The sequence below is a fragment of the Ambystoma mexicanum genome, chromosome 4p (assembly GCF_040938575.1).
Source record: "Ambystoma mexicanum isolate Mex_15411 chromosome 4p, UKY_AmexF1_1, whole genome shotgun sequence".
In the NCBI taxonomy this organism is placed as follows: domain Eukaryota; kingdom Metazoa; phylum Chordata; class Amphibia; order Caudata; family Ambystomatidae; genus Ambystoma; species Ambystoma mexicanum.
The window spans coordinates 1,109,399,674-1,109,427,624 of record NC_090927.1 but is presented as its reverse complement, the minus strand read 5'-3'; the positions used below and the strand labels follow the sequence as shown (position 1 = coordinate 1,109,427,624).

The following is a 27,951-nucleotide window of genomic DNA, read 5'->3' as shown; positions in this document are numbered from 1 at the left end:
AAAAGGTTTTTTTTTTTTTTTTGCAAAAGGATTAATGTATTTCAAGGAAGTTGCATGTACAATGTAAAATAATGTTTTTGTTAAATGTTGCCATCTTGTTTTCAGATCATGTCGAAGCACTTGGACAGTCCACCAGCAATTCCTCCTCGTCAACCAACGACAAAAGTATATTCACCACGTTTCTCAATGCCAGATCGGACATCTGTTTCTGATTCTCCTGAAAGCCCTCCTTTGTTGCCACCCCGAGAACCAGTGCGAACCCCCGATGTCTTTTCGAGCTCGCCACTTCATCTCCAGGCCCCTCCCTTAGGTAGAAAAAGTGAACTTTCAAATACTTTCTTCCCCAACAGTCCTTCCCCATTCACTCCACCACCACCTCAGACACCTTCACCTCATGGAACACGCAGGCATCTACCTTCGCCACCTTTAATTTCACAAGAAATGGAGCTTCCTTCAACTGCTGGGCCTCCCGTTCCGCCGCGACAAAGCACTTGTCAACCTATCCCAAAACTGCCTCCAAAAACATATAAAAGGGAACTGATCACTCTTCAGCCAATTCACCGTGATGGACCACCCTTGCTGGAGAATGCTCACTCTTCCTAAATTCAGATGTGTACTCCAAACACTAAAGACTCCTTTTTTTTAATACAATGTAAATAACGTGAATCACAAGCAAAGGACATGTACCATAATGAAGGGGTTCGTTGGTTTTCTTTCATTGAAGAAGAAATGAATCTTAAGAAATTAGAAAATAAATTAACCTAAAAACTGATTAGTGGGACTGCATGGCCACGAGATACCGTATTTGCACAATTGAACTCTTGCTACCAACGAGGAAAGAAATGCATAGTCTGGTATACAAAAGGCCCTACAATTGAACAGATCATCGATCTACAACAGAGTGCACTTTTTTGTATTTGTGTGTGTATACAAATACATGTATATATTATATTTACACAAAGAAAAACATGTAAACAGGTATCTTTGGATCCTACTTATTTCCCTGTTGCCACTGTTTTCTGATATCACAAATGGACTGTGAGAAAGATCTGTGGTACCCATCTTTGTAAAAACGAAAGCATAGCGCTGTATTGCAGTCATGTTTACAGATTGTTACATTGAATGATATTGGTACCTGCTTCACCAAAGAGGTACTTCTATTGTTGTTTTTCTGTCTTTTTTTTTTGTTAAAGGGTTAATTTTAATGGTGCCAGTTCAAAAGGTGATTGTGTTTTGGGAGAAAAGAAAATAATTTTATTTTCCCTCTTGAGACAAGGGAGATTAAAGCCTTATGTCTTGAAAGTGACAGCAAAACCATGAGACACAATATTATGTGCAGAATTGAATTTATAGTAATGCTGCATTTTAAAAGACTGTTAATCTACACTAGGAATGCTTTTCAGCATACACGTGTAAGGTTTACTGAGTAACTTAATTGCCGGTAGCTGTACCACTTTACCATGCCATTGAAATGCAGCCAGAATGTGTCGCCATAGTGCGGTATTGAGCCATTTGCAACATACACTGTTATTATGAACCTACTTCAACAGAGTGACCTTTAGAGACAGACGTTTGTGTAACACATGATTAAACCTAAGCACTTTAAAATCTTCTGTCACCTAGAGCAAATCGGTTGGATGAATCCACATAAATGCAACCATTTAGTGTATGTAATGCTGTACGTGCCAATACATGCAATTACAGCATCAGGCACTCTTCTTCAAGCATAGGATGATTGAAAAATATTTGCCTGTTATGCCACTATTAGGCAAAACAAAGTTCATCTCAAGTAGCCCGTTTAAGTTGGTTGGATCCTAAAATGATGGCCTCCCACTTTACTTGAACAAATTCCCATTTTTCTATTATTTGAACGATGGGGGTAGCCCTGAGAATAAAGCTGTGATTTGCTGGGCCAGTTTGGGGGTAATCTGGAAGGTTTGAAATATAGAATGCATTGTATAATTTTATTTTCCACAGTTTCTATCCTTTTTACTTTAACTCGTACGTCCCGTCCCCTTTCCTTCATCCTTCTGGGCGTCCCCCAACATGGGACAGTACCAGAAACGTTGGCAGTGATAAAATGCGCTTTCCCTTTAAATTTAGGATAGCGTGCAGGTGGGGTGTCCTCAGCAAGGGGAACGCCCCTGAAGGCCCTGCCCTACGGCGATTCACCCCAGTCCCTTTTTTGGCACGGACGGCGTCGGACCTGGAAGCCAGCACAGAGACCTTTTTTTTTTTATAGCTTTCTGCTTGGTCCCCCTTCGGTGCCTCACCTCCCCAGTGCATGTTAAACAAACCTGAGGTCTTCCAGGCTACCAGCTTCCAAGCTGAGGAGTCCAGGGGCCCTACCAGGTTGTCCTCTGACGGACGATCAGGCTTGTTCTCTACTTCTACCCCAGGGCTTAAGGGATTGTCGAGTGCCACCTTCAAGTGTCGTTCCTCAGCTAGATCCAGCATGGCTACATTACAAGTGCCGAGGGCTCCCAGTCTTCCGGAGCTCGCTCCAAGGTCATCATCCAGGGTGTTTCGACTACCGGCCAACCAGCTGAGGGTTCAGCGCCAACCAGAGGGCTCTCTGAGGTCGACGTCTCTGCTTCGGGCGCAAGACACAAGCTGTATCCTCTTGTGCCTGAGGCCTCTCATGGCTCAGGGCTTTCGGGCCCTGCCGCCCAGGGCATAGCACAAGGCTTCAAAATGGCAGAGCGGCACCTGGCAGAGCCTGCCAGGCAGGTGACCATCTTGGATCCGGCTCAGGGCCTGCCAGTGCTTTTGCCTATCGAGTGGGATTTGCAGGACGATTCCAGTTCTCTTCGTTCTGGAAGCAGTAGCGAATCCTACGGTGCAGGGTTTTGGTCCCCGCAGGGGTACATATACCCATCAGAAACCTGCAGCTACATGCACCAGGTGCCTCAGCGCTTTGACCAGGAGCCGAGGCCCACCGCCTCGGAGGGCAGGGCTCCTAGCGACCCGGCAGCTAGTGAGAATCGCTTGTTTGAACGCTTCCTCTAACTCATGCGTTCCCCTGAGATGAAGGGGCTGCTGAAGGACATTGTGAAGGAGGTTATTCCCCAGTGTTGCCTTGGACTCCTCCTGTTACTAAGGCTCTTCCGACGCCGGTCCCTCGTCCAGTTCAGGCCCTACCGGTCAGGCAGACCCCTCCACCTCCTCCAATGCCACCAATGCCTCCTCCTCAACAGCTGTTGGACTTATCTGCGGCTCTGGACCTGGGGGGGCCCTGCTGGCACCTGTGTCTGAGGGCCAGAAGTTCCCTTGGCCTGTGAAAAGGGGGTGGGGGGAGGCTATGGCACAGAGGATGATGACTCCCAGGACGATGAGCCCAAGGCATTTCGTGACCGCCTCGGGTCCCTCTTCCTGAGCCCCCCCAGGAGTCAGGTGTGTTCACAGAGTGCTTGGGGGAAACTCACCACGATGCAGTCAGGCATTCCACTCCAGAAGGATGTGCTGCAGGTGGCGCTTAAAGTCTGTGAGAAGCTGAGGGCCAACGCCCATATGAACAAGAAATTGGACAGTAGGTTTAGGCTGACGGACGGGGAGCCAATCCTCCTTGCCTCCCACCCTTGGTGGTGGCCACGGCCTCCTTATATTCTATACCATCCTCTTCGTCATCTTCCTCTACGGGACCTACCTCCAGTTGCCTCTCCAAGGAAGACAATGTCCTCAAGTTCTTGGGAAAGCGTTGTTACTCCATCTCAGGACTGCATCTGCGGCAGGCCAATGTGGATGCCCTCTCGGCCGCGGTTAACCAGTAGCTGTGGCGGGTGCTTGGAGAATTTCTGCCCAACCTCCCTTCAGACAAACATGCCTCCCTCAAGGCCGGTCTGGCAAATGTCCAGGCCATTGCGCAGGACCTCATGGAGTCTTTGGTCTCCCACATTGACACAGTCAGGAGAGGGCTGTGTCTCGAGTTCGAGATGAGAATGACCACCTGGATGCACACCACCAACTTTTCATCTGATGTGCAGGTGCGGATTCTAGATCTGCCCTTAGTGAGTGGACCTTTTTCATTCATCCACTGATCACGAATTGACGAAGAAAACCTCCACTCAAACCCGCCACATCCTTGGTCATCCTGACAAAGCCGGGTCAGAAATACTTCCCTAAAGCCCAGGGTAGGACCAAGTTCAAACCCTGAACCTTCTCCGGCTTCAAGGGTTTCAGAGACTGCGGTACGCAGAGGCCTATCTGGTCGCCCGGCGACAACCGAAGGAAACAGCAGAGGTTATTGCTCGGGTTTTTCCGCTCTACCTCCTCTGCCCCCGCCTCTGACGCCAAGAAGCAGTGACCTTGGGCAACACAGCTCGCCTGTAGGGGGCTGTTTGGCTCTGTTCCGGAACACCTGGAAGCGTCTTTTCAGCAACCTGTGGATCCTATACATAGTCTCCATGCTTCAGCCTTCCTCTTCCTCTGCCTTTACCATCCTCTCTTCCCCTTTGTCAGATCGGGTCCCCAGCTCTTTTACAGGAAGTCCTTTCGCTCTTGGAGATGAAGGCGATACAACCAGTTCTTCTTGTAGATGGGGGCTTCGGTTACTACTCCAGGATTTTTGTGGTACCAAAGAACAGGCAGGCTGCCCTGAGGGGTAGTCCTGGACCTGTCATTTCTAAATCTGTCTTTACCCCTGGAATGCTTCAAGATGATTTCTCCCGCGCACATAGCCGAGTTGTGTGTGCATGGAACTGGATGTGTTCCCTGGATCTCAAGGATGGATGCCTGCATGTACCCATATATCAACCGCATCAGTAGTTTTTTAGGTTCACAATTGTCATACCACTTTGCCCTTTGGCCTGAACTTGGCCCCTCTTGTCTTCACGGAGTTGATTAACTCAGTGCTGGGCCTTCTCTGCTTGGAGGGCCATCATCTATATCCTTATCTGGACGACTGGTTGGTAAGGGTGGCGTCACCTGAAGGGGTGGTCCCTTCATCAGCTGGGGTTTTCCCTTAACCGGAGGAAGTTGCAGTTATTCATGTCTCAGGAACTGGTCTTCCTAGAGGTGCGTTGGAACACCGAACACTACCGTTCAGTGGGTGTTTTCCCCCACTCCTGAGAGGCTTATGTCTCTCTGCAAGGCGGTGTGGCACTTTCTGACCAACTCTTAACACCTTGGCATGGTGGTTCCAGCACATTCTGGGCCTGGCCTCCTGCATGCTGATTTTGCAGCACTCCCGTCTCAAGATGAGGTGCCTCCAGCGCCACCTGGCGGAGAACTGGGATTAGGAGACGGGGTCTCAGTTGGAAAGGATCACAATACCACTGCTCCTTTTGCCTGACCCTTCGCTGGTCGCTGATGGATTTCGGTGTTTTAGTGGGAGCCCCCCATACCAGACCGGAGCATAGCCGGGTGGTGACGACTGACTCCTCTTTCCCGTTGGGGGGAGGATACACTGGAGGCTATAAGATTCATGGAGCATGGTAGCTCCTATACATATCAATCTGCTCGAGCTCAGGGTAGTGGTCCTGGCCCTCAAGGTGTTTTTGCCCCTGATCAGGGACAAGTCGGTTCTGGTCAGGTTGGACAATTCTACTAAAATGTTTTTCCTAAACAAGCAGGGTGGCACCCGTTCCCCCTCCTCTGCATGGGGACGGTTTCGATCTGGGAATATGCCCTCACAGAATATATTTGTATTTCTGCAGTCCACCTGCCAGGGGACAGCAATGGAGAAGCGATCAACAGTGTTGCTTGGTGCTCAACACCTATGAGTGGGAGTTGCACAACAACTCCTTGTTGCCCCTGTTCCAGCGTTGGAGGTTCGCAGACCTGGACTTGTTCGCCTCTCCTCTGAATGCCAAGTTCCCCCAGTTTGCCTCATGGGCAGGTCAGGGGGCACTGGGAGACGCCTTCCAGATCTGCTGGCACGGCTGCAGGTGTTATGCATTCCCACCCACCCCTTTGCTCCAGCGGACCCTCCGCAGGTTCTGGGCTTCTGTTGGCTGCAGCCTCATCCTTGTTGCCCCCCACCCCTCCCCACTGGCTTTCAAGACACTGTTTTTTTGGATCTGCTGCCGTTGTGCTGGTCCCGTCCATCTGCCGAGCCCCTGCAGGGGCTTCCTGACACAGCAGGGCAGAGTATTGGAGCATCCGGACACAGCCAAGCTGGCCCTGGCGGCCTGGCTCCTGAGCAGCTGAAACTTAAGCATGCTAAATTTTCAGATGACAACTGGACATCATTCAGCAGGCCAGGAGGCCCTCGACGCGGTCTCAGTATAAAAGCAAATGGACTAGGTTCTGCCATTGGGTTTGTGACAATGGTCTCGATCCTCTCACCTGTCCTCTGGAAGACGTTCTGGCTTTTTCAGCACACCTGACTCGTTCTGGAGTTCAGGTGGATACTTTCTGCACGTATTTAGCAGCCATCAGGGCTTACAAGAATTCCCCATAGCATGTTTTTTTGGCAGCCAACCAAGTGGTTAAGGCACACCATAAGGGGTTGTCTAGGCTTTTTCCTCCGGTGCATAGGCCGTACCCGGTCTGGGACCTCAATGTGTTTCTTGCAGTTTTGCAATGCAAGCTTTTTGAGCCGATGGCCTCTGTGGACATCTGCTTGGTGACACTGAAGATGGTGTTCTTGGTGGCACTCTCCTCTGCGCGCAGGCTTCTCCTATGCCCCATCCCCTTTCCTCCATACTGTATGGGCATCCCTCGCTAGGGTCGGGAGACGGAACCTTTTTCACCATAAAAATAATCTTCCCCTTTAGATTTAGATGCGGGTGGGGACACGGCCCTGGGAGCATGCGCTCCCCTGACTCTGCCCAGCGGCACCACTCCTCAGTCCTCTTTTCTGCCTCAACGGGAACGGACGGCTTTCACAAGCGCTCCTGGGTTAAGCCTCTGGCCTAGTAATTCCACATGCTCTTCCCTGGAGAAGAACTTTTGTCTTTTTCTCTCTTCAATTTTTAGGTACCGCTTTGCCCTCTGGTGCCATGCTCCTCTCCTCTGGCACATGTCGACAGCGGGCTTAAACAGTTGACCAGTCTGCAAGGGACCATTCCCGACCCCCATGCCCTCTGCCTCCGCTGCCTTGGCCCAGACAACGACTGGGACGTCTGTAACCCGTGCAATGCTCTGACACTGCACACCCTCAAGAACAGACGAGCTAGGTGGTGGGAGCTCTAAGGAAGGTGGCCTCAAAGCATTCGTGAGTCACAAGACCAGGCCCAAGGTAGGTGCACTGTTCTGCTCCACGCGCCACATAGGCGACTCTTTCGAAAGGAAGTGCACTAGTGGGAGGGATCTAACGGGTCCTACAACCAGCGCAAGCACCGAGGCTGCTCTAGCTACTGGCCACACGGCTGAGGGTTCGCAAGATCCTACCGGTGAATCTGCTGAGGGACCACAAGGTTCTATTACCGGGTCCCAACCCGAGGGGCTATGCCCTATCACCGGACTCACGTCTTAGTGGGGCGTCTGCATGCAGGTCATTCCGCCTACCAGGCCCCGACCTGAGGTGCAGGGTAGGGCTCACCCTCCACCCCTCCGCATATTGGAGGTAGTCGGTACCAGCGCAGCAAGTATCATGACGCAGGCACATGGCATGCAGCAAAACAAAATGGTTGCCGATCTAGACAAAATGATGGCTCACCCGACACCGTCTCCCTTTGGGGGACCTGGCAGGCGAGCGAGTTTCCAGGTGGGACTGGTCAACCCCCGTCACTTGGTCCACAGCATACCCATCCACTTCGCAGGGCAGCTACACCTTGCCGCATACAGCGAGACAGTGCACGCCTAGGTCTCAGCAACCTCGGGCCCCACCCCTATTCCTATTCCATCCAGCTCTCCTCCGCCCTGTGAAGACAGGTTCTTTGAGAAGTTCCTTACATTCGAGGTCTCCACAGATGGGTACCATCCTCAGGAATGTGAACAGGGACATGCTCCCTCCTGTGCAGCTGCTAGCTCCCACAACCACACAGCCTTTGGGTCCAGCACCACCACCAGTCACTACAACAGTGGCTCCCATGCCTGTACCAGTCACAGCAGCCCCTACCACACTGCCGCAGCAGGCTCCGGTACTGATAATCAGTACGCCACAGCTTCCTGCGCCCAGCACCCCTCAGGCTCTACCGGACCAGCAAGACACAACTGTGGACACAGATGAGGAGGAAGACCCAGACACTCCCATCATCAGCCAAAGCCTTTCATAAGCGTCTGGCAGGCCTGGCTGAGTATTTGGGAATCCCAAAGTTGAAACAACCAGAGGCGGGGCTATTGGCAGATGTTCTCACTCTACGTCCCATGGCTAGAACGGGAATCCCTCTGCAGAAGGACGTAGTGGCACTCGCCAAAAAAGGATGGCTCAAGCCACCCTCAACCTAGCCTACCAATCGTCTCGATGCTGGGTTTAGGCAAATGAAAGGGGGTACCCCTCTTGCTATCGGTGCACCCATAACCACACTCCTCGGTGATAGCGGCAGCATCACTGTACTCTAAACCTCAAGCGTCCTCAGCAACATCAGCCTCAGCACTCCTGGGCAAGGAAGAGAACATCTTGGAGGTGTTTGGGAAGAAGATCTATTCCAACGCTACTCCATCTGCGCCAGTCCAACGCAGATGCCATGCTGGCGACGGTCAACCAGAGGCTATGGTGTGAGATTGCTGACTTTCTACCTGAACTCCCTATACACAGCCAGGATCGCTTCAAGGCTGGTCTGGCTGAAGCCAAAATAGTGGTGCAGGACATAATGGAGTCCACAGTGGCTCGCATTGACAGGCCAGGCAACCGGACAGATCCCAGAGCCAGCCCAGGTGCGAGCAGCACAAGGTGGTGCACAAGGGCTTTTTCCAGTTGCCCTCCTCAGCCCCAGCTTCAGAGGGGAAGAAATTGTGACACACCCATCCGGATCCACGAGTCTCTGGTGGGGGGCAGGCTTGCCCTTCATTCACCGCTGGCGAGCAAGGTTCACAGACCCATGGATCCTCTCCGTAGTATCCACGAGCTTCCAGCTCCCCATCCCTCCTTCTCCTCTCTCCTCTGCTCTGCTCACACAGATTGGTACGACAACTCTGTTGGTGGAAATCCGCCTGCTCGTAGCGATTGGGGCAGTTGAAGAAGTCCCAACCTCACAGCAAAAAGAACCAGGCTGGCCTGAGAGTTGTGTTGGACCTTTCCACCTTTAAACCTCTCCCTTCCTCTCCAAAAGTTCAAGATGGTTACCCCAGCGCTAATAGCAGAGACATTGTGTGTGGGTGACTGGATGTGCTCCCTGGATCTGAAGGATGCCTACCTGCACGTCACGATCTCGCAACCCCATCGGTCCTTTCTGAGATTCAGGATCATGGGTTTCCACTTCCAATACAAGGTTCTACCTTTTGGCCTCAATTCGGCCCCCAGGGTCTTTACAAGATTGATGAATGTAGTGGCAGCCCTACTCGGGGCGCAGGGCCATCACATTTACCCATATGTAGATGACTGGCAAGGTCTCCGGAGGCAGTCCAGCACATGGCTTCCGCCCTCATGGACACACTACACAAGCTGGGATTTTCTATCAATCTCAAGAAGTCACAGTTGGCACCCACGCAGTCTCTAACCTTCCTAGATCGCAGCCATCAAGAGGGCCACAGGATATTTTCTCAGCAGAGCAGTGACCTCGGCATGGTGGTACCAACACCTCTTGGGCATCATGACGGCAGGTCTCCTGGCAGTGCCGCATACAAGGCCCAAAATGAGATAACTGCAGCTGCACTAAGCAGCCTCTTGGAATCAGGAGAGGGGTTCCCAGGGGGAGCAGGTCCGCATCCCACATCATCTACACGAGGACCTTGTCTGGTGGAGTACGGACAACAACCTGCGGATAGACAGGCCCTTCCGTCAACCAGCACCTCAGGTCACCATCACCACAGACTCTTCCCTAGAGGAATGGGGAGCTACCGTGGGCAGCCAGTGTCCATAGGGTATGGTCACGTCAGGAGCAGTTGGCCTACATCAACTGGCTCGAGTTGATGGCCATCTGGCTTGCTCTAAAAGCCTTCCTCCCAATGATCAGTGGCAAGGCGATCCTCATTCAAACGGACAGCTCCACCAGCATGTATTACATCAACAAGCAGGGTGGCACCAGGTCTCATCCCCTCTGCACTCTAGCGGTCAACATTTGGGAGTGGGCTCTGGTAAACCACATGCACCTGGCAGTAGTCCACCTCCTGGTGGAGTCCAACCTAGAGGTGGATAGGCTCAGCAGGCTGGGTGCGGATTACTACAAATGGTAGTTGAACGAACAGGTCCTTCGGGGGATCTTCAACAAGTGGGGTCATCCTCAGGTGGATCTCTTTGCCACCTGTGCCAACAGGAGGTGCTCTCAGTTTACATCTTTGGAGGGCCAGGGGATCTTTGGGCGACGCGATGCAGATCTTGTGGGACAACATGAACTCTTATGCCTTCCCTCCCACTCCCCTGGTGCACAGGGTCATCTGCAGGATCAGGGAGGCTCTGGACTTCCTTATCAGCCTGATAGCTCTGTGGTGGCCAAGCCATGGTTCTCTGAACTGCTCAGACTGTCGGATCAGGCCCCGGTGCACCTTCCGCTGGGCCCGCACACCTGCTCTCCCAGCAGGGAGGCATGGTCATCCACCCCGCCCCCCAGAAGTTAGCCCTCGCAGCACGGTTCCTGAATAGGTCACACTGAAGTATCTGCACCTGTCACACGCTAACCTAGACATTATAGAAGGGGCTAGGAGCAACGCCACCGGGGCCCAGTACAAAAGCAAGTGGGCCAGGTTTTGTCACTGGGCAGAATCAAAGGAGGTGGATCCGTTGACTTGCAAGTTGGATGACGTGCTATCCTTCTCGGCGCACCTCGCACACTCGGGGGTGCAGGTGGACACATGCCGCACGTACCTAGTGGCCATTGGAGCCTACAGGTATTCGGAAAAGGAGGTGTTTTCATCCTCGAATCCAGTGGTTAAAAGGCACTTGGCCGGCCTGACTTGGCTGTATCCGCCTATCAAGAAACCACACCCGGTGTGGGATCTCAATGTGGTCTTGGGTGCCCTGGCGCATAAACCATTCAAGCCTATGACGTCCGCGGACATCAGGCTAGTCACCATTAAGACGGCCCAGACCTCAGCATGCCAGATCAGTGAAATCCAGGCGCTGGTGGTTTCAGAGCCTTACTCACCCTGCATTCTTACCTAAGATTGTCTCCTCCTTTCACCGAAATGAGGAGATAGTTTTACAAACTTTCTTTGCGGAACCTAAGGATAACACTCAGAGGGTATTACACTATCTGGATGTCAGGCGTGCGCTAAAATACTACCTGGACGGGACGAAAAGCTTTTGCAAATCAGACGCCCTCTTTGTCACCTTGGGGGGGGTGGTCAAAACCTTGCTGTCAGGACTCCAAGGCTTCCATAGCAAGGTGGATGGTTATGGCCATCAAGGAGGCGTATGAGGGACAGCGCAAGCCTCTCCCAGCAAATATGCATGCCCACGCCATCAGAGATAAAGCCACGGCGGTTGCTGTCCAAAGGCACGTTCCGTGGCAGGTTATCAGCAGGGCGGCTACATGGGCTACTCCCTCAGCCTTCTGCAAGCACTACTGCTTGGATGCCGGCTCCAGGTCGGACGCAGTATTTGGTCAGGCAGTGTTAAGGAACTTGTTTTCTTAAGCGGGGCACCTCTCCACCCTGGGGCTACATTCAGTTGTAATTGTCCATACAGTATGGAGGAAAGGGGATGGGATGTAGTAGTAATTATAAGTTACTCACCGTAGTGACTAACGTACTCCTAGTCCAAAGTCCCCTTTCCTCCATATGTCGCACCATCCTCCCTCCCCCCCCTAATAAAACTGGTGTCTTTAGGCAATGTTAATATTGTTGAGTCAAGGGGGACTGAGGAGTGGCAGCGGTGGGTGGAGTCGAGGGTAACGCATGCTCCCAGGGCCACTCCCCCAAATGCATCTACATTTAAAGGGGAAGATGATTTTTCTGGTGAAAAAGGTTCCGCCTCCAGTCCGTAGCGAGGGATGGCCATACAGTATGGAGGAAATGATACTATGGACTAGGAGTACGTTAGTCACTACGGTGAGTAACTTATAATTTAGTGAGCTGCGGGCATTGTCTTCATATGAGCCCTTCGCCACATTTCACAATGACAAGTTCATCTTGCGCACTCACCCTAACATCTTGCCCATGGTGGTCTCTCTGTTCCATATGAATCAAGAGATCTGCCTGCCGGTGTTCTTCCCGAACCCACAGTCTGAGGCACAGAGGGCCCTACATTCTTTGGACCTCAAGAGTGTTCTCAAATTTTAGCTCTCTCATACGAAATCCTTCAGGAATTCTGAGGCACTGTTTGTGATTTTTGGTGGCTCCCCCCCACCGCTCTCAGGCTTCCATCGCCCGTTGGATGGTTCAGGCTATTTCAGAGTCCTACGTGGCCATGGGCAAACCTGTTCCTGAGGGGATTCATGCCCATGCGGTCAGAGTGAAGGCCACGGCCGCTGCATTTCAGAAACGTGCTTCTTGGGATGTCGTCAGCAAGGCGGCCACTGGGGCCACTCCGTCGGCCTTCTGTATACACTATTCATTGGACACCAGCTCCAGGCGTGATGCAGAGCTTGGTCATGCACTTCTAAAGAACTGTTTTGCTTCATCCTAGATATGAGGCAGGTTTTCAGAGAGCTCCACCCTATGTTCTTGTTTGCTGGAATCACCAAAAAGGATGGAGGAAAGGGAACGGGACTTATGAGTAATTAAAGTTACTCACTGTAGTGACTAGAGTACTCCTAGTCCATAGTCCCCTTTCCTCCGTATCTTCCTCCCACCTTCCAACGGTAATATTCCAAGGGCTTATAGGTAATATGACTAGCCAGGTATCTAAGCGTCTGATGTGTTCAAAGGGGACTGAGGTGAGGTGCTGGAGGGCAGAGCCTTGGCGAGGCGTTACCACGTCCGAGGCCGCGCCGCCATGTGCTATGCTAAATTTAAAGGGGAAGCTCATTTTTTCGCTGCCAACGTTTTCGGTACCATCCCCATGTTGGGAGACACCCACAAGGATGGAGGAAAGGGGTCTATGAGTACTCTAGTCACTACAGTAAGTAACTTTAATTTCAGTGTCATGTTTTCCACACGTTTATTTTTTACCATTTCATGTCCCAGCCTCGGCTTCACCGAAGTCTTCTATTAAAGTAACAAGGAAAATCATGTTAGATATAGCACGAGCTGAAAGCAGAATGTGTCACGTGCCTCATTTATTTTGCAGCATGTCAAACTGCAGTAGTTCTTAGGCAAATTAAGGCCATACAAATGGAGGTTGTTTGCCACTAGGTGGGGTCATTAGCAGAGCTGGTATCCCATGCCTTCAGCATGGTCTGAATTGGAGCTCCAGCATGATCTACAGAGGAATGTGGGAGTGTGTGGTGGCAATCGAGCCATTTTTTATGTGCTATGAAAGGACAGATATTCTGTTAAGAGCGTGGCTACACGAAAAGGGTAGCGGGTCCTTTCAGAATTGGGCATATTGTCACTAGCCCATTCAAAACATCTTCTGATCAAATTGTGCTTGCTCGGGAAGTTGTTCTGCTGACTCTGCATGTCAAAATGTAGGGTTATATGAAATAGAATTCTGTAGTTTGAGTAAAGTTTGGACTCTGGTTTTACTAAAGAAATGTACCTAGTATTGAGATTACCGTAAAACGTAATTTAGTACTTACGGCTGTGCAGCAGACCTTTAGAATCATCTCTTCTTAGCAGGCAACATCCCAATTTCATTGATATGTCAACAGTATTGGTAGACATCTGCCAGTATAGATTGTACATGCATTGTTTCCATTAACTGCTCTTAAAATACTCTTTACTGTTGAGCCTTTTTAGTTTGTGACAAAACGAGATCACATCTTAAGTATTCACCAATACAGGCCTGTTTTTAAAGTATTGCACTATTTAAACATTATGGCGTTGTCCGTTTTAGATGATACATTTGCTTTTCAACAGCACTATATTCAGTGTGCCTAGTTAAAACGTGTACTTTAACATACCAGGGGGGTACTTATTGTTTTTGGCTCATAGCAATGTTAACAATCCAGAGCAACCACTGATCTGACCAACGGTATCTTTACATTTCAGATTTAGCCTTTCATGTTCTGTTCTCTGAATGTCAAAAAAAAAGGTTTCTCACAAGTTGCCAACTAATTCTTTCAGATAAGTATCATTCATACGCCATAATACAATTTCTTTCAGAAATATATATTTCTCCCTACATGAAATCTTAGTTTGTATGACCTATTCAGGATATATCTGCTTGCACACAATCTTTTTTTTTTTTTTTTAAATATGTTTATTTTAAACCAAGGCAGAAAAACAAGTACAGTTATACATCAACCCAACCTTTCAAACAAGTTCTTCCCTCCCTCTCCTCCCCAATGTGAATGAAGATCCGGAGCGGAGTCTCAGGATTCTGGGGTTTTTCCCTGCTACTTTTATCCTTTATCCCCCTCCTCAGGTATAGCTCCATTGTTCAGAATCCTCCTGGCCTGCTGGGGTTTTAGGTGAAGGCCGGAAATTTTAGGTCATAGTCAAGAACTGGGCCCCAAATGTTCTGGAAGCGGGGAAGAAGCCCTGCCTTAGCCGCTGTTACCTTCTCTGCGATAAGTATGTCCCATAATTTGACCCAACAGAGGGGCAGGAGTGGGCCTTCCTTGGATTTCCTGTAGCGGGCATTCGCTATTCTTCCTGCGAGGAGGCATTGGGACAACAGCTTAGCTTTGGCTCCCGACCTTGAGTAGATTCCAGGAACCTGGGCGCCCAGCAGGATAGGTTCAGGCTCTAGTGGAAGCGCCGTTTGAGTGATTCCTTCAATAGCAGCCAGACGTTGCTTCCAGAATTGTTGAGCTTTTGGGCATGTCCACCACATATGGAGGAAGGACCCCGGGTGTCCGCATTGTCTCCAGCATGCTGGGTCAAGTGTTTGGTTAATGTGGTGGAGCCTCAAGGGGAGGTAGTACCAACGCAGCAGGATTTTGTAGGTGCACTCCCTGTTAGTGACGCAGGCTGATGATGAGTGGGCCTGAGTCCATATATCCACCCAGGTCTGATCCTCTATAGGGTGGCCTAGGTGTGCCTCCCATTTTGCCATACATCGCGTTTTGGAGGCGAGAAAATCTCCCTGGAAGCGTCTGTATAAAGTGGAGATCTTACCTTGGGTCGGGAGATCCACAAGGGTTAGCTCCAGCGCTCTGGGGGGGGGGGGGGGTGGGTTGCTGCCTGGCAGGTTTGCGGGTGGGAGCGCCAATGGCGAAACTGGATGTAAGAGAACCTGTCTTTCTCTTGAAGCTGGAAGGCTTCCTTGCATTGTTCGAAAGTGTGAGGCCCCTACCCACAAACAGTTGTCCCAGAGACTCCAGGCCCCATGCGATCCAGTTTTTAAAGTTCTGGGGGTTCATTCCAGGTGAGAAGGTTGGGTTAAGAAACACCGGCGACAAGGGGCTCAGTCCTCTGGGGATCCCCCTTTTCTTTAGGGCTCTGTCCCAAATGTCTATGGTGTGCCTGGTAGCTAACAGTAGTCTCTCCCTTGTCCGCCGCATTGGGGATGGGATGTGTGGAAGAAAGCGCAGGGGGGAGGGATAGGCGGGATTGTTCAAGCTCCAACCATCTAGGGCGGCCAGAGGATACTTGCCACGCTTGAGTACATGCAGAATCAATTGTGCTGCCATCTGGTATCCCTGCAAGTCCTTGCACACAATCTTAAGCCCATCAAGAAACACTGGCGAGATGTTAGTGCTTGAACACTGACCGGCCTCATGCACCATTGGTTGAGGAAGTAGGTGGTCTGGAGAAAAAAAAAGCACTGTGGTATTTATTTGCCGAGGTGACAGCAATTGTTTATTTTAAAACTGTACCCTCAGGGTTTCGCTTGTGACATTTGAAAGCGTATTTGTGGCTGTCATCTTTTGGTCCTATTTCAGAGCACTTTATTACAGAGGTCAAAAGTGCTTTTGAACAGGAAGTGCGCTCCAGTTTGCTTCTGCTGTGGCCTTAATATTTTCAACATATTGACTTAGTAATCACTTGGACCTTTATTGACATGCTTGTAGGTAGATGAAATGCTGATTTTCCATAGTAAGAGTTCTGATTCTTTGGATGGTATCTTACAATTCGACATTAACCAAGTTGTATTGGGATATCTAAATTCTCTGCAGAAAAGACTACTTAAAAAGTCCAAATATATGCTTTACTAAGGAGTATCATTATTTTGAGTGGTGTAAGTTCTGCACTCGTACTAGCTGAGCCTATCTGTTCTCTAGTAACTTTTCAGAATGCGCAGCTTTGCACGAGTAAATCCATTTTCTATAGAAGTGTTTTTCACATCTCATTCATCAGTTTTTTATCACAGGTTATCACACCTTCTCCTACAGTCAAACTGCATGGCTTCTTGGTAATGTATTGTGCTGTTAGAAAAGGCATATGTGACGAGTGGCGTTTAGACGCATGGTGGTGGTATTAGCTCACACAGTGCATTTGAAGTTTGTTGTTGCTTGGAGAACTGATTGATAAAGGCCATTTCACAATTCGAATTTCCTGTGGGAGTAGAAAATCATCAGATCTGATGCTTTAGGGAGTCAATATCAGGCACAGCTACCACTGGGAGAGCATACTTGGGGACCAGAAAAGGCCTACAAGCTGCAAACGTGACCACATTTCAATGAAGGCAAGGACTTAAAAGTGTAAAGTCGTCATAGGCAGAATCAATCTTTGCATAGCAGCATTCTATAAAGTCGTGGTAAGATTTCCCTAGTACAGCTCGTTTTACATTGCTCTTGTACTTTCATGCTAGGTAATAGGCTTTGCTTCATGTCATGTCAGACTCTTTCATTGATCTGTATAAATCAGACGTTGGTTTCAGTCTAGTTAGAAGTGTAAAAGAGAAATTTCAGTCTGACTGGGAAAACAACTGAACCAAAACTATGCATTTGGAACAAAATAAATCCTAAAAAGCAGACAGTGCATTATTTCTGCAGTGTTAGAACAGAATGTTTACGGCTTATTTTGAGTATGGAGGTGCGTGTTTAAAAAAGAAAAATCATTTTCATCATTAGTGTTACACTATACTTTTAACATTCATCTCTTCAAATGATAAACCATGTTTGACTTACTGTTAAGTTGTTTGAAATCATTTAATTGCACTATAAGATTTTGCTTTAATATGACTTACAATTTGCAGTAAACATGCCATCACTAAAGTGGAATTTGGGATAGTTTCTCCAGGCCATTCACAAATAGGTCAAATCAATTGGTTTGCAAATGAATAAACCTGAAGTCTTCATGGAATAAAAATAAACTAGGGCAGAGTGATTTACATAGTATGCCTCTTTAGGATGGACACCCACAAGACCAACTGCTTAATCATAGCACAAAGGCCTGTGGCACTGTAAAAGTCATACCTACTATGGAAGTTGCATACAGTTTTCTTTGCGTCTTTCCTTCATGTCAAAGATTGTTTGTATGTGTCTACTATCAATCCCTTCTCTTTCTAGTAGAACATACAACTTGGATTTCTTGTGTGTGCAACACGAATAGAGCCTTCAAACAGGTCAAAGAGGACATCGCAACATAATGAAGGAGGCAGGGAGGCAATGACTATATGAAGAGGCAAATTCCTTTTGATGGAGATCACCATTAATGTTATCAAGGCATTATTACTTGATCACTCTTTCTTGTCATAGTTGTTAATTTTCAGAATGTATCAACGCAAAACAATTCTTTTTGGCGCACAATCAAAACCCGGGCAAGTTCCAATCAAATAAAACACCTGCAAATAGTTTTCAGATGGGAAGCATTGTTCATCACTACCAAATTTCTAAAACACATTAACACCTAATTGTCCACCCTACCTTCAATTTACAATGAATAACAATAGTGTTGCCAGCTTTAAAATGTCCAGCAAAGACTCCCTGCTGTTCTGCTTAGGATATTTCAAACTTGTTAGATGAGTGATATTCAACCAGAATTGAACTGAGCCTATGTTGTAGGGATTTCAATGCATATTCTCACACTATGTTCAGTGGGTATTGGTTTGAGACCGTAAATGGCAGTCTCAAAAGCCACAAATCGGGTTTAGCACTTTTGAAAATTAGCTTACCCGCTTAGATCTGCTTTGCCTTATGGGTGTCTGGATTACAGAGCAGCTGCTGCTCAGATGATTGGTCAAGTTAGTTGAACAAAGCTAATTATAGAAGTAGGTATTACAAAGCAAGTTCAGAATTTATCTTTGTAGTAAGTCCTTAAGTTACTTTATTAAGTTTCACGTACATTATATACATGTATGATATCAGGTACAGGAGCTGGTAGCAAGATCTTGAGTATTAACAGGGAGAGCCCACTGGCACCCATCACCCAGGCGCGCTCTCTCTCTCCCTCTCTCCCTCTCTCCCTCTCTCCCTCTCTCCCTCTCTCCCTCTCTCCCTCTCTCCCTCCCTTCTGCCTCTCTCCCTCTGCCTCTCTCCCTCCCTGTCTCTCCTGGGTGGAACCAAGCTGAAGGCTGCTACATCAGCATGTGCCGTGCATTCTATTACATCACAGCCACACAGGATGAATCTACACAGATGAGCCAGAAGGTGGGTAAGCAGGATATAACAGTAGGCACCATTTGAAGGATATGCCCTTTGAATTGCATCCTCACAACTGAAATGCATTAGGAGATCCTCTATAAATCTGTTTTTTCAGGTGCTTTAACAGGGAAAGCTCCAAATGTTGAAGGTTGTAGTGTAGACTTGAAAAAGCTTTCAGTTATTGCAACAAATGAGAACACCAACACTCTGTCTGTGAAATTTGTCATGATTGACACTACCTGCCCTCTGAGCGTAGTGACCAAGATATATAATGCAAAACTCATTGCAAAATATAAAACCATGAGAGACCACACTATTTAAATTCTGGTCCCTCCCTCTGGGAAGAGGACCCATGGAGAATGTAGGACTTCAGAGCAGCTCGCCATTAACTACAGAGCATATATTGCTATCATTTTAGAAATTACTTAATACTGCAATCACACAGTTTGATGGAGAAACCTCCTAGCCAAGCGGGCAAGAACTGCTGAGGTGGAAAACACAGATCTCTGCCATTTTGCAGCAGGTATGCTCTGTTGCAACAGGGGAAACCACTACATCCAGTACCAGAAAGTACCCACCAGGGAAAGTTGAGCCTTGCCCCCTGTACCACTTTTTGGAAATTGGGTGATTAGTGGGATATCATACTGGAGCCCTGGTGGCCAGTGCAAAAATAATGCATCTGCTCATCATCATGCTCCAGTTCAGCGGTCAAGTAGGAGTATAGTAATAGCAGTGCATTGGCCAGTGCAGCAAATTGAACCCCTATATATGACCATTTCTCCACCATTTCCGTCAAGCAATTGTAAACTACATTTCTGGGATGCCAGAAATACCCTCCTGAAATGATAAACCATAATCCCATAGGTAAGCAAATTGGCTGAGGATCTTGATGCAGTCCACCGATCCCTGTCGACACTACGTTTTGTGTCATTTGGTTGTTCTTATGTAGAATGGGATTCCCTGCAGCAAAGTGAACACTGCAGAATGCAGAGGGTTGATGAAATCTCTTTCTAGCTTTGTGTGTAGGAAAACTTACTTGAATCCTGTGTTGTACCAGATAATCCTAATCCTTCCTCTCCATTTTCATTGACATCTATACTCAAAACCACCAATATCTGAGATGACCAGAAAGGTTCACCACCTGAAGTAGAGGGTTTAACTACCTGTTGGACCACCTCCCATAGACTGAGTGAAACTGGAGTGAAGGCCTTGATGGCTAGTAAACTGACAGTGCCCAAAGAAATGGTCAAATAATTTGAAGTGGAGCCTCACCCAAGAAACCACCAATATGGCAACTTCATGAAGAAGTAGCCAGTACTGGAAAAAAAACACTCAATATCTGTGCAGACAAGGGCCCTTATAAACTTGAAACATTATGCCAGTTACAAATGTCCCTTCTCTGGATTCAGAAGAAAACCATACCTATACAAATAGTAGACTATTGGGTTCCATGTGTTAATATCCCCACAAAAATATTGCCATATTTTTGTGGCGGAACGAAGGCATGGAACCAGCGGGGGACACCCCCGCAACCCCTGTATTATTGTAAAGGGAGTTTGGGGTCACCCCTGCTCCCAAAAAAAACAAATATTATCCCCAATAAAAATATCGCATACGGCCGTTCCTGACGACCATATATTCGGTGATATTTTTGTTGGGGATATTACGTGATACCGACTATTGGCAGTGTATGTGAGGAAACTTGATGTTGAGCGTCAAGCTAATAGGATAATCATATAGTTATTAACTGCCCTCCGAATATTATTAAGAACCCTTGCAGCCTGGGCTCTAGCACATTGGTGAACACTCAAACAGCTTACCTAACAACAAAAAAAACTCAATTGGAAGCAATAATGCTTAACTGAAAAACTCTGGAACATCTGATGGGCTGACACAGGAGGATATGCATTCTGAATGGTTTTTATTTTTTATAAACACCACCCGTGAGGGAGAAATATTCAGTAGCATTTTGCTCTTGAACGTGATATATGTTCTCTATGCTTTAGAGTCAAGAACCAGGTAGAGGTTCCCTGCCAAATTTGTGTAGAACCAAAAGAATACAATAGATTCCATGAATACAGGCTCTCGGGTAAGCAGGTCCAGTGGCTCACTTGGCTAAGCAAGTATCCATGTCTTCCTGGAAAAGATATTGCATAGGCATGTTTGTTGACCAAGGGAGAGCAGCCTCCCATACAAAGCATGCATCCAAGCAAAGCACATTTCCTTGTCTGGCAAGGTTTAGAATCTACTAATCTGAATGTAATCTTTCTTTGCTATGTATCAGAAAATGTAATTTGTGGCCCCAGATACTCATTTGTTGACAACACCTTAGTCCTCCCGCTACCTGGTTAGAGAAGGGCTCTGGTGAGATGACTAGATGATTGAGGCTTGCAAAAGAGAAGCATTGGGGTGTCTTTTTACTCCTTGGTCTACCCCTGCCTGACAAGTGAAAGGAACATTTGACATCTGCGCTCACAAAATCTACTAGCCCACTCCGGTGAGGAGATTTTACTTAGCAGTAAATGGCAAATATTAATTACACTGTGCATGGCTGGCCTTTGGGTGGCAACATTGCACCAAATATGATGTGTGCTTATAGTGACGTGCACCATTTTACAGAGAGGTACTGGTAAATATTCTGTCACCCTTCAAGGGGTGAGTGCATTTCTCTTAGGTTGAGTATGTAAAATAAGGACTCTCCCTGCAGGTCTAGTGTGTTTTTTTTGGGGGAATTTCTCAGGCCTCGACATAATGTAAAAATAGAATGTTCAATTCTTGTCCTCGGATGCTTTTGAACAGGGCAACAAATCGCAAACCAAAAAAGGATTTTTTTTTCCCCTTTCAAGCAATGCTTCACCTGAATTGGCTGCTGTCGGACAGAAGCCTGCAAACTGTCAAACACGATTTTTAAAGGAGACTGAACTTGTCACTCCAGGATTTCCAAGACAAAGAAGCAAACCAAGTGTGCAAGAACTGCAGATCCCAAGGATTGAACAACCATGAATTGCCAATTACATTGCTATGTTACACCATTACTAACATCTCTGTTATTATCTGCAGCATTTGTGATGTGTGCCATTTGTGATGAAGTGCAAGGCATCGTCACTCTGAAAGGGGAAGGAACAACTTCTTATGATATCCCGAAAAAGGAAGCAATATCCCTGCCCTTCTCCTGACCCTAGAAACCCACTCCCTAATGAATTCATAAGTGGTGGTCATCCTGCCGTTACCCAAAAAAGTGCTGGTAGGAGGCTGAAGATTACCTTGTAGGTACAGACATTAGGGAAAAGAACAGAGGAACAAGGATTACCTCCTGGAACCACTTTAAACATTCTAGTGGTTGCTGGTTTCCTTTTGGTTCCCTCTCAATACAAATAGAGGAAGAGAACCAGGAAGTATTGTCAAGCCTTCCCTGGAGGAGCAGGGAACCGTAATCCTGTTCAGGAACAGAGGGGGCTTTTGTAAGGAAGGCATGGTATCACTTTAAGACAGACACAAGTGATCACAGTTCAAGGGTGTTTATTGAACTTTTATCAGGGGTGTGAAAAACGCCTATCTAACTCTAAATCTACAATGGAAGCAAGCTGCGACCATCAAAAAATAATAATACAGTTCCTAGTGGAGTCTAGTCAAATAAAAAAAAAAGGGCCTATACTAAAATAAAACTATTGCTAATCCTTACCCCTATGCTACAAAATAGGGTGGGATAATGTTCACAAAAAGAAAGAAGTGTTCACAAAATGATAAGTCGGGATATTTAGGCTGGGGCTTCTCTTCCCCACGTTTTTAGCATGGGACAAGGCGGGTCACTTGAACACAGCACACTCCTGGGCTTCTCCGGCACAAGGTCACAGTTCCTTTCACCAACAACAGGGCCTTCTGTGCCCAGGTCTCTTTAGTGCAAAGTCTCTTGCCTCAGTTGACATGATGTTCCATAAACAAAATTTCCTTTCTCAATATTCTCTTAGGGCGATTTTATCTTCACCCTGGATCCCCCCCAGTCGGGCTTCGATCCTTCACCATTAGCCTCCCTCAGTCGGGTTCAGACCGACTTCAATTTGCAAGCATTCCTCAGTCGGGTTCACATTTGCCACAACAATCTTCTCGGGTGTTGTTCACCCAGGATCCCCCTCTTCTGGACTTAGACCCCATTTCTACTATTCGTCCCCCTCAGCCCGGCTCAGACCAATTTTAGTTTACAGACAATCAAAGACTTTCGAATGTCCACAGGATTCAACATAACCCGCTGCAGGACCACTTCGATTTCACAGTTCAATAATTCCTCCCTGCTTGGGAGCGGGGCCACCAAACGGAGACCTTTGAATGAGCACCCGCGTGGTGGCCATTCTGTATCTGGTACCTATTTCGGTTTCAAAAAGGACACTTGTGTTCCCATTCTCTTTCTTCATACAATGTTGTCGCTTGCATCCTTGAGCATAGCACAGTCCGGTCTGCTATCATTTTCTCCAACTCACCAGCTGTGCTGAACTCAATGGCGTTTCTTTGCTGTTGAGAGTCAAGGACAGTACCATGATGGAAATCGCTTCTCTCCACCCTGGCTATCAGTGCAGGAGGGACCTGTGTACCGTTGACACACTCTACACCATTCGTTGGCTGCATTTCCCGGTCTTATGTTAATTTTCCTTGAGGCTTCTTGAAAGTCGCAGTTCTGAGTTGAAAAGGGCAAGGGTAATTCCCTCCTTGTTGTCCTCTCAGATCTCGCTGCCTTTCTCCTCAGTTTAAACTGCTGTCTCAGAATAGCTGCTTCCTCGTGCATTTGGCTTTGCTCAGTGTGCTTTTTTGTGCTTTGCCTTTTATCCGTGTGGGGGAAGTGTGATGAAAGTCGGTGTGTGTGTAATTATCAGTAATTGCCTGACTCTGCCTGACCCTTGTGTTGGGATATGTCAGGTATACGGCTCTGGTGTTAGTTTGTTGTTGCTTACGATGAACTGCCCATGAGAAAGTGTTTGTATTGCAAAAAGGGGGGGGGGGTGGAGTTTCCAGGTATCCTACCTAGTAGGATGGCGAAAAGGTGTTTAAAGGAAGGGGATACCGTGTCTCACCCTTCAGTGTCCCACTTCCACGCCCCGAAGATCCCTCATCCAGTTGATCCTCCCGCACTGGTCCACACCCAGGAACTGGATCCAATAGCGATGGCCGTGTCCTGGCACCTGCATGACAGATCCCCGGGCACTAGCGGGTCAGACCCTTTCAGTTTTCTCACACTGTGGACTACTACCTTATCCAGAGACAGAGGGAACACTTGGTCGGCAGCAGTCTGTGGGGAACTAAGGAAGCCTGGAATCTCTCTCTCTCTCTCTGGGTACACCCTGGGGCAGCAGCAGTCTACAAAGTACTGAGGGAACTAGGACGCTTCCTCACTTGAATAGAGCAACTGGGGAAGCCGCCGAAGGAAGACCCAAGAGCCAGGAGAAGCCAAGGAGAAGACCCAAGAGCCAGGAAAAGACCCAAGGGCCAGGAGAACCAGAGTGGCCAAGGGCTGGGACGAAGTATAAAAGTACATAGAGGGGCGACCAGGAAGGTGCAGGGCGACCCCAAAGAGCCATTGCCGTCTACAGTAGCACCCAAAAAAGGTGCAGCATTATAAACCAGAGACTGGGTTAGGGGGACCCATAAGAAACTGGGGAAGCACCCATTTAATACGAAAAAGGGAAAAGAACCATTGAAGTATACAGTAGTAAAACTAGTAATGGTAATAGCAGTAGTAGTAGGAGTGTACGAAGCAGTAGACATTGACCAAAATACGGAGAAGGCGAATGTGGGACACACATCCACAGTTGTATTTGTATTTTACTTGTAATTTATATAGCGCTTTAAGCCAAATCGCTGTACATAGCCAATCAGTACAAAAAAATGAAATAGCAATTTACATAATAATTAAAATCATACATCATATTGAAGAAGAAAATTCTTCAAAGAGGTACGAAATAGAGAATAAGAATTAACTGAGCGTAGAGAATGTGGCAGAGCATTCCGTTGGAGGGGGGGCAATAAAGTGAAAGAATGAAATTGTGACAGAGCACATGAAGAGCAAGCAACTGATAAAAGAAATTGAGATTGGGAAAGAAAAGAATGAGAAGGACAGTCAAATGAAACAAGAGAGGCAAGATACTCGGGTGCAAGACCATAGAGAGATTTAAAAGCAAGACAAAGAAAATTAAATATATGTCGAGATTGGAATGAATGCCACCTAAGAGAGGATAAAGAAGATGAAATGGAATCTCAAGGAGAAAGTAAAGATACAAAAGACAAACTGAAGCACCTACCGAAGAGAGGTGCAAGGACGTGAAACTGGAAGACCAAAAAGAGACATAGACAGTAGAAAAGACGCAAGAAAATTAGTGAGAAGATCAAAAGTTAGAAAAGGACAGGCTTTCTGGATATTATAGAGATGATGGCAACAGGCGCGTGAAGAAACGGAGATATGATGAGATAAATCAGAATCGAGATAAAGTCACAAATTGCAGGCTGTATATCAAATAGATAGCTGAGAAGGGGGAAACGAAATAAAGGTAGGAGGTGAGGGAGAGGGAATCGTGTTAGCAGGAAAGAGAACCTTCGGTTTTTGTTTATTTAAAACAAGAAAGTGATCAGACAACCAAGAATGAATAGCTAGAAGACAGGAAGAAAGATTACCATGAATAGAAGAAGTAAAAAGAGGAAGAGAGCGGTACTCCTAATCTTAATAGTCGCAGTACATGGAAGACAAGTGACGCACGTCTGCTAAAGAAGGAACCGAGATACGGGTCTGGGACCCACACACTAAGAAAGTAGAGACGGTCCCTGGCAGGAGAGTATACCAGGGCTGTGGATTGAGGACTTTGTGAGAGCGAAGAGGAGGGAGGCCTCCTCTTAACCAATGTTAAAGTGGAAAAGACCAGGAGAAGGGGATTTGTCCCCCTTGGCACTCCGGACCTGAAATGGTTAGGGGTAGGAGTCTCCCCTCCACCCCCAAACATGGACTGGTGAACCATTTGGAGATACAGGGACTGATGGGAAACCGACTACCTTGGAAGGCAAGGCAAACTCAAATTGAACTTTTATTTGTGCACCTTTGGAACTTAACTTTAAAAGATATTCACCTCTCACCTTACTTTGAGTTCATAGTGTGAGAGCAGGAAATAGGTTGTTTTAGACACAACAGTGGACTTATATTTATTTGACTGACATCCTAACCGACCCCCTTCATTTATTGTTTTGAGGTAGGGAAATTCCTCTCAATCATAGGGAAAGAGAGGTATTTTCCAACCCCTTATACTTTAAATAAAAGTTTATACACAAAAACATGCCACCACTTTGTCAGTCTCTTACCTCTGTACCTTCACACATTGCACATACATGGTACTGCCTGATTAGTTACAAGAGAGAATCCACCTGCACTATATCCAATAAATCTGTGCCCTCAAAGCGGTATATTTGAGACAAACTTTGTATGTGTTTTTCAGCCCCTTTTACTCCCTGAAATAACACCGAAAAGTGTAAACCCACATAATTGCTCATACCAACGAAAAAGGCTGTCAAAGACCAACATCAAGAGTTGAAAAATTTGAATTGTAAATGGTCTAAAATCTTGTCTGGGAACTCCTTGCATGTAGCACCCTCTGCAACGGTCTGTTGATTTCTCTGCACCTGAGGAAGATGTAGTTTTCTTATTATTTTTGCCTAAAACTTCCCATACACATTACTCTGTGCCTTCTGTTGATCCTGAGATGTCTGCAGAATGCACAGGAGCAATTATACCCATGATGTCAGTCATGCTTGCACATTTCAGATGATACTTCTTTAAGAGAGTTGAACTTCGGCAGAGAAAGAACGACTACATTTCTCTGTGCCTAGAGACCCTTCATGTTGTCTCATATCCCAGTGTGTAACCGCTCCGCCCCCCTGGAAACTCCATCCTGCACCAACACGCATTCCGGTATTAGTACCAAGTAGCCAAAACATACCCATTGTATCCCTACCAGAAGCATAGTTGATGACTCTCAAGTGTATCCACCCCAGCTGAACATAGGTGCTCACCTAAACCCTTTGTTGGAAAACATGTTGACCGTTTCCATTAAATCTTGATTCTGACGACACCTTTTGAAAGTGTGTGCTTGTTCTCCCCTGCTTTACTTGGCATATCGAGGAGAGGAAGAGCTTCACTTCAGCATGAAATACATCACTTCAGGAGAAGCCCTCGACCAAGCACATGAATGGAAGAGCCTATAGTCCAGAAGCCATCATCTATTTAATGGGAAATATTCCGGAAATGCAGCAATGGAGCAGGGTGGCCCACCCACATCATGTGTTTTACTGACTGCCTGACTCACTGTATCCAAAATAGTACAGAAAATCCCATTATCAAGCCCTTCTTCACACCCTTGAACCTTTGCGCATTGTAAAGGGAAGAGGACACTGGTCAGTCCTACTGCTTGCTTAGGGTTAGCATTACAAGTTGCTAATCTCCAAAGATTGAAAGACCAAATCTGAATTACTGGGTATGAGTTGGTGTAACATTTGTAGCCTTGGTTAGAGGTGAAGGATTTGTGTTAAAAACATATAGTGGGGACAAAGTGATCAAGTATTGCTTTGTGCAGAATGGAAGCACAGTGCCTAACCCCAGGATGTTGACACTCCTCACAAATTATGGGCTGTGAAGAGGACAACCAACTAGTAGGCAATATCTTTTCAGAGAAATGTTATTGAAAGCCCCTTTTTGAACTACTACTAAATTCAACATCAGAATAATGATCACTATATGCATTGAATAACATCCTATATTCTTACCCTTTGAGTGTTACAAAATTCTGTTGAAAGACCACTTTTCACACTCTTAATGTTAAAGCTCTTGAACACATTACTTGCATTGCTTTAACATTTTTAAGACCCTGTTAAAGTGCTTTTTTCTTTAAAATCAACTCTGAGCAAATTTGGACGGACATAGTGCATTATCAAAACCTGAGCGCAAGCAGAAGTCGCATATGTGACACCACTACACCACAGCATAAATTAAAACGTAACGCATTGGTTATGCCATATGAATGAAAGTTGAATGTGGAAGACAACCGTGCCAGATTCTCATCACTTTTAATATCTGCCAAATGTGCCTTTTATTAAGATCTGTATTTGGAATGCTTTGAATCAACTTATTTATTGGTGGATGATAGAACAAAGTAGTTGGGATATGTTTCTCATACTGTACCGCAAAAGAAGCCCTTTTTGTTCACGGTGAAATGTATACATAGAAGTAAGAAATAATTTGTGGATTTATATGTACATGTAATGACTCTTGAAGACCATTAAATTTAAAGCAATTAAAGTGTGCCCATGCAACATTAACACAGTTGGACTCTATCCATATCATCCAATTTGTGATGTGTTTACCAAACCGAAC

The 27,951-nt window shown here is 47.0% G+C and overlaps 1 protein-coding gene across 1 annotated transcript in view; it reads left to right on the top strand.

Moving 5' to 3' along the window:
* The window catches only part of SOS1 (SOS Ras/Rac guanine nucleotide exchange factor 1), a 2,649,334-nt gene extending 2,621,438 nt beyond the window's left edge, over positions 1 to 27,896 (top strand). Inside the window, exon 22 of the mRNA XM_069606702.1 lies at positions 106 to 27,896. Coding sequence (XP_069462803.1) covers positions 106 to 603 — 498 coding nt within the window. The 3' untranslated portion in view covers positions 604 to 27,896. The remainder of the gene's footprint in view (positions 1 to 105) is intronic.
* The last annotated feature ends 55 nt before the right edge of the window (positions 27,897 to 27,951 follow it).